General features: G+C 44.6%; 1 protein-coding gene across 1 annotated transcript; it reads right to left on the bottom strand.

The window, feature by feature from the left end:
• Nucleotides 1-258: 258 nt before the first annotated feature.
• On the bottom strand, nt 259-10248 carry nudt8 (nudix (nucleoside diphosphate linked moiety X)-type motif 8). Its single transcript, XM_063205142.1, has 5 exons — nt 10087-10248; nt 8102-9055; nt 7150-7282; nt 6192-6269; nt 259-3164 (listed from the first exon to the last, which is right to left on the bottom strand). Exons 2-5 carry the CDS (start codon nt 9052-9054, stop codon nt 2979-2981), a joined length of 1350 nt encoding a protein of 449 aa, XP_063061212.1. The 5' UTR covers nt 9055; nt 10087-10248; the 3' UTR covers nt 259-2978.
• Between the last annotated feature and the right edge of the window lie 65 nt (nt 10249-10313).

Raw genomic sequence — 10313 nt, 5'->3', positions numbered from 1 at the left:
CTCCCGTGTGCAGCCATGGTTCCAAGAAGTGGAAAGTTGGGAACCTTGTCACGACAAATCTCGGGATTCTCTACCATCCTTCCAGTCTACCACAAGACTCGGTACAGTGTGGTACCACAGGGCCGTTGTGGTACCAAAAACATCCCTCAGGGTTCCAACACCTTTTCCATGGCCAAATTCAAGCACTTTTCAAGGAACTTCAAAACCAATTTTAGTTTTTTCCAGTACCATTAAAGGTAACCTAGCTCTGTTAGACCCATGTCACAATGCCAGGATCATACGAACTAATTTTATTTCTCTCTATTACTGATTCAGACAACCAATAAATATTGCTGCACTGACACTTCCAACCATTTATGTACAAGCACTTCAGACAAAAAAGTATTTTAAAACCTTGGAAGCACAATATTTAAGTCCACATATTTTCAAGGATTTCAAGCACCTGTGGGAACCCTGTAAGCTAGTCTCTGAGTCTAATAGAAATCGGTACAGTGTGGTACTACAAGGCCGTTTTGGTCCAAAAACGTCACAATTTCTAGCTTGGAATGCATTACTCCACGCCAGTCAGAGGATTTCAAACAAAACCCCTGTTGGCTGGAGTGGCTAGATGGCTGACCGCATGGCCTGACATGAGGTAAAGACGAGATTGTGCCGGCCTCAATACCATCAAACCAGACAACAAAGCTCATAGGAAATTCATGAATTCATTCAGCATTCACATACATGAAAATACAAATTTAAGCCAGCTGACGTTTTGCGTTTGTTTTTTGCGGATGTTCCCCAGCCAATTTGACGTCACACTAAGGCAGGGGTGGGGAACTTACGAATGTCTCAAGGGCCGTTAACGGTCCTTGAGGCGGTTTTATCCGGCCCCCGAATATAATTTTAATGTTATGCAGCTTCACATGAAATATGACATTTTGTAAACGAATCTTAGAAATCACATTTGCAATACAACTAAGTTATATGTCAGGGGACCTAGAGAAGGTGGGGTCTGTTTTAAAGGTGGTTGCCTTCAAAAAAGGGGGAAATCCTGGTGTGTGTTCATAGTACGGCCTTTGGAGGACTTTTACGACCCTTGGAGGAATTGAAAGTGGCCCTTAGAATGAAAAGGGCCCCCCACCCCTCCCCAACCAGCCCACAAGACAGACTGCCAAAGGTTTAGTGAGCCCAAAGACATGGGCATTTTTGGTGCATTGCTAGCTTTTGAAAACATCAATGTATGGGAATATTTTGCTGTTTTCTTTCTTTCAACAACCCTATCTGCAATGACAACAAACACCCAAGGGTTTTAAACATGTCTTAAAATAAAATGTATTCAAAACATTTTGTACAAGTACATCTTGTGTGATATGTACTGAAAAATGGGATATAAATATATTACTTACTTCAATGAAAAGAAAACTGCACCATAGCACAACATGTCTATTGCACCCGAAAAATGACTGATTGCTGTTGACTATTATCACTTTACTATTTTGTGAATAATTATTTTACCAGTTGCCAGCCTGTCTATTCAATGTATCTACTTGTAGACCACGCTGACCCAGCATTCACACTGCCACTGAGTGATGATGGATAACATTGATTTTGCATGGCCAGGCGCAAAATGCACTGTGGGGACTGTTGGCTACATTGCCTACTCAAAAAGTTATGACTTTTTAACTTTTGACAGCTGTGGCGGACCCATCAGCCAATTAGACACAGGAAAAGACAACCCCCATTCTGTCAGACACACCTACCGTCAACTATCAACTGTCAGTCAGTGGCAATGGTCGCATTCGTGAAAGCGCACTGCTGCGCAATCTGTGCATTGCGCACTTCACCATTTCAAGCCATTTTTTTCTAACCATTTTTCTTCACGTTGCGCATGCGCCCTGCGCAGACGGCACAGAAATGCGCCCCCATGAACGTGGCCAATGTGAATGTCGGGTGAGACAGTCAGATGATGCATTGTAGCTTATATCCTTAAGTATCTTTAACAGTGTCAATTTGCCATTAATGACCACCTTAACTTTTATGTTTGAATTTGTGCCAATACATCCTGAATACAGTATGATGCCATGGATTTAACCTGGGTAGAAATACAAAATGGCTTCTTTTTCCAGGCTTTTACAGTATGAAGGGACAACAAAAATAAGGTCTGTAACATTAGGCTCCAATTTCTCTATTCAAATATGACTTCACATCTGATAAGGGGCATGTTACCCGAAAAGTCATATTTTTAAAAAAATGTGAGCCTGATGTTGCAGACATTATTGTTTGAGCTGACTTTGCATAGTCAAGCACCCTTTTGAGACAGATATGCACATTCTATAGTATGGTGGTCATGATTTCTACCTTACCACAGATACAAAAGCAGAAAGAGAAAGACAGCAACAGGCACCAGCAGCAGATACTGCATGCCAGATCATTTGTCATGAACAGCTTCAGGAGTGGCTGAAGCCTTTCCTTTTAAATCACATTTTTTTCCACATTTAGGATTTCAACTCCTAAAAAGGTAAGATCTATGCGTGTCTGACTATATTGTGTATGAGGTAAAAGTACGAACCATGAGGACACAACATGATGAGTCATCGCAGCTTGACTTGCCGTAGTCAGTAATGGTGGGTTGCGTGTTTTCAGGCCCGCCAGAGGCAGTGCTGGTGGTCATTCCTGCACCAGTTATGGTCACAACAAAACTGTGGTCTATGTTCACACCTTGGTGTGTACTTAACTGCATGTGACTGCGTTACCAGGATGAATGTGCTGACTTTTACATTATTGCATTGTTTACATTATCACTTTGTAGATTAGAACCAATTGCAATATTTCTCGGTTTGTATTGCAAACAAACTTTCCTGGCACTCGATTCGACATTAGGTGCAGGAATGGGCACCGGGATGATTCTGTCGGCCTGAACACGCTCTGTGTGTGTGTGTGTGTGTGTGTGTGTGTGTGTGTGTGTGTGTGTGTGTGTGTGTGTGCGTGCACACTTGCTACGGTGGCACAATGAGTTTGAGAGTGTGCTCGAGGGCTACGGCAGTGAGCCCCCACACGCGGTGCTTCCCATTCCGGAACACAGGTAGTGTGTATCCGTACTTGTTGCCCATGCGGAAGTTTGTGTATCCCTGGTTGTCCGGGTTACACACGTGGGCCAGCGTGACCGTGAAGATCTCCTCCACCTAGAGAGAGAGAGAGAGAGAGAGAGAGACAGAGACAGAGAGACAGAGAGATGTGAAAGAAAGAGATCAATATGGGGGGAAAAATGACTATTCACCTCTTGAATCAGTGACAAACTAGAAATCTTAATCCAGATCTCTACCAAAATGTAACCACTTGTTCCTTATGTCACTTCGAACAACTCCACAAAATGTCATCAAAATAAGGGCCCGACCGATATATCAGGCTGATATCTAGCATTTTTGGGATATCGGTATCGGCCATAATTTCAATAAATTTCCACCGATAAGTTTGTATAACTTTCACAACCAATTTTGCAGACGTTTCGCTCTGAATGCGTCCTCTATTCTGCTCTCCCTACTTTGAGTTCATTCATGAGAGCATTGCCCCGCCCGTCACAGCATCTGATTGGTTTGGCACACGGAATACAACCAATCAACAAGGCTGCGAATGGTTTCAAGGCGGCCGCGGCATGCACGTGTGGGCGGGGTGGATACTGTTTCAAGGCGGCAGCATTAAGCTCTAGCTCACCACGTAACCCACAGCAGAAATTTTGACACCTCACTGATTCGGATGTCCACAAAGTAATGTCAGCATAGTGTACAGTAAATTTTAAACCCCTGCATGGAAGCGTGATCGTGTCTGTAGTCCTTCACAAGAGGTGGACTGAAAGCCATGGTCAATGAGGACCAAATACAACGTGTTTGCGTTTGTTCCTAAGGCTAATTATGTGTTAGTGCTTGCGAGCCTGCTAGCTATGTAGCCTGTTGGTGTGAAAGCCTGTCTTGTCCCGTAATAACGGTTACACAGCACATTAGCACAGATTGATATTAGGACCAAAGATGATTGTTCATAATATCCTCATTTTAATATCATTACATTTTGGGCTGTCGCTGCGGTTCAAATATCTAGAGCAGGGGTCCCCAAACTAAGGCACAGGGGCTGGATGCGGCCCGCCACGCCCCTTTGAACGGCCCTCAACCTCTCTGCACCTCACCATTTGAACTGGCCCAAAGAAGCAACCCTAACAGAGGAAAAATATATATATTTTTAAAATATTTTATTTTGTTTATAAACAGGCCTTCCTACAGTTTAATTTTCACTAACCTAGTGTGAATCACCAGACGTTTCTTGCCTTGATAGTTTCTCATCTCACTGTAATATAAACAGGCCAACCATTTTCTATTGTATCACTCATAAACTGTCAATCACCACATTTTTCCAACCTGTCCTTGCTACTTTTACATGGTTATTAGAAATTAAAAGCAATACCTGTGGTATTTCAAGTTGAACAACATGTGAAGTACTCACTTCTTTTGCAAATCACTTGTAATGATGAACTATTTTGTGCTACAATGATGGCTATAACAGGCAGTGGCCTAGTATACAGTCCGCGTGATTGATCCCGGCCCCTGATCACAGTTAGGAACGATAATGTGGCCCCCAGGGAAAAAAAAGTTTGGGGACCCCTGATCTAGAGTAACATCATGTTACCAGTAGCCAGACAGCTATGCCGTACCACTACCACCAAGTAGCTAGCAGGCTTGCGCTAACAACCATGGTGTCAACAACTTTATGAAGCAGTACGCAACGTGACTCAGGCACTAAAGGCACATAAGAGCTCTACTCGTTTAACCAATTAATTTTATTGTGCGTCGCTAAGCCCTTTGACCATTTAAAGACACCCGATGTGTGATATCAAAGTGCTGGCAGCTGGCTGCTCTGTAGGGAGTTTGTCCTGACATTAGATGTGCGCTAGGTAGGCTACAATGATCCAAATACTGCTTTGCAAATCGCCTTTATTTGTGACGTGAAAACATTACATTATACTCAGTCCTAAATGCCATTGTTTCACCTCGCTGTAATACCCCTCGCGAGTACTTTTCAGAGAGGTTTTATGCATGTTGGAAACCGGCCGTGTTATCAATATCTTGCGCTGGTGATTCGTAGCTTTCGGAATGCTGTTGACTTTTAAAGAAGCAGGCACCAGGGTTGCCAGATGAAGCTGATGATTTCCAGCCCAAAAAATGCTCAAAACCCACCTGGAAGCACCAAATCCCGCCCAATTCTATTGCTTTCTATGGACAAAAATTGGGCGTTTTTCCCTGCAAAATGCCATTTTTACCCGTAGACGGCCATCCTAAGCAGCCCAATTGGGCGGGAAACCGCTCAATCTGGCAACACTGGCTGGCACGCATAGATCGCTTTCCAATATTTCATCCTGATATGTTGGATGTCCCCATGTTCTGTCGCCCCCCAGAGATAGATAAGCAGCCCAGCACAGCCTCAATAAACTGAATTCTAGAATAATACCACAGATTTGTCTTTCTAGGATGAAGGGCTGTGGTTATACGGGCTTCAGTGTGCAGTATTTACTGCAACCTACTATTGCAATGTATTTACAAAAATATACAGACCTATCTGGGCCTATATGATTTTGACTTAGTAATTTTTTCTGGCATCTGATAGAAAAGTTAATTATTATATAGTATTAACTCAATATATGTGTATATATAATTAACATATAATAATAGTTTTATTTATAACAATAATAATTGATATTTAATTAATTAATTAATTTTTAAATATATTTTAGGGGCTTTATGCCTTTATTTGATAGGACAGTCTGAGATGGTGGCAGGAAGCGAATGGGACAGAGAGACGGGGCGGGATCCGGAAATGACCTCGGTCGGACCCGAACCGGGGTCCCCGTGGACATGCAAGCCCAAACGTGGGGGGCCTAGCACGCTGCGCCACAGCGCCCCCCTCTCAATTTTATTTTATTATGAATATTTTTCTATATATCGGTTGTAGATATTGGTTATCGGCCACCCATTTCCATAAATATCAGTATCGGCCCTGAAAAAAACCATATCGGTCGGGCCCTAATCAAAATCAATCCATGCATAACTTTTTTGAGTTATCCTGCTGACAGACAGACAGACAAACAAAACAATGCCACCAAAAACATACCCTCCTTGGTAATAACTATTGCAAATGCAGACTTATTGACAAAAAGTTGACAGTACCTCTCCGGGATTGGGCCGAAAGGACAGGGGCTCCAGGGGACCAAGGTTGGCCAGGACCGGAGCAATCAGCATGCCAGACTGAGGATGATGAAGAAACACACAAGAACATTTCAATGACAAACCAGAAGCAAGGGGATGGGACTGCGTAACTGCATTCTGGAACACCATTTTGGATTCCATTCACAATAATAGATCTTTGTCTTTTCAGTTTTGTCAGGGGATCTAGTGGTCTTTAACTCGCCCAATTCAACCTTTTTCATGCTCGTGCAGAATTTCCGGTCTGCAAGTACCAGTTAGGCTAGCCATAAGTCCTTGTGAATGATTTAGCATTAGCAACAGCTACCCAAATAGTTATGGTGCCGCTATTGTAAATTAAAGTACAAACGTCAGTTCTGGCCAGGCCATGGTAGTCAAGAAGCTTGCCGCCCTCCCCTTCATCTCATTCATCCCTAATCGATCCAGGTGCATTCCCTCAGCTGATAATCTTTCTTCCCTAGCGATTGGCCACACAGTTTCGGCACGCCTTTTAAATTCTATCCACTTCCTCCCAACTGTATGCTGCTCGGTTTTTGCTACCCACCACCTCCCCTGCTCCACCTTGTCGTGTATGATGTGACATGTTTTTCTTGTCACGTCGCTTGGCTCTGTTCATGGGGGGTTATCTCTCGCCCGGTCCTACTGGGTGAGAATTCCCTAAACTGCTGCTGCCCCCTGACTCATGCTTTTCCATGCTGCTCATGGAAATAGGGGGGTTCCTCCGAACAGAGCTATACCGCCAAATGTAATTCATAATTTCAATAAAAGAAATTTCATTTATATTCTTCTCTTGTGTTTCTTGACTGAAATGGTTCTGACAGAACTGTGGATTATTAGTTATTAGGTGGATACAGTGCTGGGGAAAATCTGACTGACAGAAACAGGGGCCATGTAATAAGGCGTTGGTCGGCCCCACACTCACCATGTCCCTGAGGGGCTTGAGGACGCCCCACACCTGCTCCGTTGGCACGGTAACCCCCAGCTCCTCTCGCGCCTCCCGCAGAGCAGTGGCCACCAAGTCCAGGTCCACAGGGTCCTTCTTACCGCCTGCAAAACTTAAAAACACACACAAGAGCCGCCGCCATTAACACAATGAGGGGGAAGGCAACCTCTGTTGAAGAGTTATTTTGTCCTAACTAATTAAAGCCAGGATATTGAGAAGTACTGACAGTATCGTAAATGGTTGGTGCCACTTGCCAAGGGAAAGCCCACCTGGGAAAGTTCAACTCCCACTGCCATTGTGACACAGCACTCCACACACAGCACACAAGTGCTCAACGCACACAACGAAATTGCATTTATTATGCCTCACCTTGCCCACCACTGGCATATATACCCGTCCGAACCCCATTCACCTGACGTCCCCCTTGTGCCTGCCCTTGAGCTTGAAACCCACGCACCTGACGTCACCAGATATTATGTTAAACGACCTTGGTTGTTTTGAAAGGCGCTATATAAAACGAAGGTATTATTATTATTATTCTTACTTATTACCTGACGTCCCCCTTGTGCCTGCCCTTGGAACGCCACTCACCTGACGTCCCCCTTGTGCCTGCTCTTGAGCTTGAAAATAGGGTGTAACATAGTCAAATGTTCTATGAAGCAGCTTCCTGGCCAGAGGTCTGCGCTCTCTAAATGCTTCTAGTTATTATTTATTACCTGACATCCCCCTTGAGCTTGAACCCCAAAGGCGTTATATAAAATGAAGGTATTATTATTATTATTATTATTATTATTAATTACCTGACGCCCCCCTTGTGACTGCCCTTGAGCTTGAACCCCAATCACCTGACGTCACCCAGTCATTGCACCCACCCTGAACAGTCCAACATGTTACATTATTATTATTATTATTATTATTTATTACTCATTACCTGACGTCCCCCTTGTGCCTGCCCTTGAGCTGGTTGGAGCGGAGGGTGAAGAGGAAGGCGGGCTCTCCCCCGACGGTGCACAGGCTCACCAGTACGGCGGCCCAGTTCTTCCCCTGATCCTTCTGGTAGAGCGCCGCGTTGGGCTGCAGCCTCTTACGACACCGCGCCTCGTTTTCCGAAGACAGGCAGTAACTCGGAGCCACCTTCAGCCGGGAAGAGGGCGCGCTGTAAAAAGAAGCGGCACACACCCGGCCCCATAGGCGAGGTGGTGTCGGCAGCATGAAGCCACCTGCTGCAGAAGCCGCTGCCCTGCGAGTCCATAGTTTAGGGGCATATGTGTTTGGCCGATGGGGAGGAGATAGTGGCTTTTGAGGCCCATGGGGAGAGGACACTGATATGCAAGAATACTGATGACCATCTGCGTTATGTGCAGTGGTGGTGCCGCCACCTGTCTGCTGCAGACTATGCGCAGCAGGGCTGTGGTTATGCAGCAATAGGCACTTGAGATCAGACCTGCACAGGGAGTCAGGACTGGTCGAATACTTGGGTGAACCGTTTTGTTGGCTGTGCTCGTATGGTGGAATAAGCCATCGAGAAGACTGTGGGTGTGGGCTACTATTACTGACAAAATTTGTTTTCACAGTTGGGTTGGAGCATTGCAATTGAGGAGTAATTCTGTTAGGTTCGTTTGGGATTGGAGGGCTGAGACGGAGAGATGGTCCTTTAGTTTTTCTGAGACAGATTTCTTCATTTGTCACAAGAGGATCCTGAGGTAGTTCTCTTTCAAGCTCCTTTCTCTTTCTGAGGGCACTCTGGCTTTTTCTCTCTTCCCCATTCCACTTGTGGTGTAGAGCTATGGGGCCAAGGGATTGCAGAGCCTCTTTGGGGAGTAGCAGTGAAATATGGGTCCCTCTTCGCCCTGTTGAGGTCAGTAGCTGGGGACTCCTAAACATCCTGAAATCAGAGACAAAAGTAGAGGAAAGGTCTTTGACGTGACGTCACTAGCCAAACATGTTTTCTACACTTCTTTTCATCAGCGCATTCAAAGAACACTGTATGCCCACGTGCCTTGCTACAACTCTACAGCTATACTAGAATAGTCAAGTCAACTGTTAGTCAACAATCTAAATCTAAATGACAAACATGTTGCATACATGGAGAAAAATAACGAGCCCCCAAGTTACTAGCCAAGGAGCAGTTCTTGGTACAACAGGGAGTTGGACAATTTGACTTCGGCCCATAGCTAACCTTGAAGCTCACCAAAACAAAGGCAATGCTAAGGAATTTAACACATTAACGCAATGGCGTGTCAGTGTACGCTAAAACGGCAAACTTGCCTGGGAGTCAAGTCATTCAACTCTGTCCTCTTCACAATATCTGATCGGTAGTAAGTTAATACAAAGTTTGTCCTCCTGTCAGCTGTTAGCAAAGTGAACTAGTGCTAGCTGGCTCGCCGTGGTGGACATGCTAGCAGATGAGCTTCTGAACACTTGATACAATATTATTGCACATCAACTAGTGAAATGCATCCCACCAAGAAATATAATTCGGTCAATCAGAACATCAATCCCAAAAAGAGAAATCACCCGATAGGACTTCCTTGATGAAGAACCCAACGTAACTTAGCAAGGTTCGCTTACCTTGCGAAACTTCTTGCACATGTAGACTACACTGATCAAAAACAAACTGCTGACATAGGGCGATAGTTTTGTTAATAACCCTAGTATGTGACTATAGGTCAATTACTCTGTGTCATCTTTGAGATCTATTTTTATTCGCTGTTCCTTGTCAGCTAGTCACGGGCTACCCGGCAAACTAGCAAGCCAGATTCAGCAGGTAGCTAAATGCATCTTCGTAACGACATACAAACTTCAACGAAGACTAGTTGTTAGGTCTACAAGAAATCACTTGCACTACAGCTCGTTGTGCACAAGAAAGGGGTGTCTTAACAGTCTGGTAGAAAGAATATCGAGCATCAGACCTACCTTGTATCATGCTAATCGCCCCCACTGTCGAAACTGTTCATGTTATCACTGATGTAACCGCGCACAACCGGCTGCCAGTACTTAACATGGCTGGCTCCAAGGATAATACAGTGTACATCTGTGTGACTGACTGTATCCCTTGCCCATTCTGTCATAGAGGTCAGGTCAGACGCATGTGGTAATAGTGGGCAGCATTCCCTTGAAACGCCACCACAATTTGATGAAAG

This window comes from Engraulis encrasicolus, chromosome 8, assembly GCF_034702125.1.
Source record: "Engraulis encrasicolus isolate BLACKSEA-1 chromosome 8, IST_EnEncr_1.0, whole genome shotgun sequence".
In the NCBI taxonomy this organism is placed as follows: Eukaryota; Metazoa; Chordata; class Actinopteri; order Clupeiformes; family Engraulidae; genus Engraulis; species Engraulis encrasicolus.
This window is presented reverse-complemented; position numbering and strand designations above follow the sequence as displayed.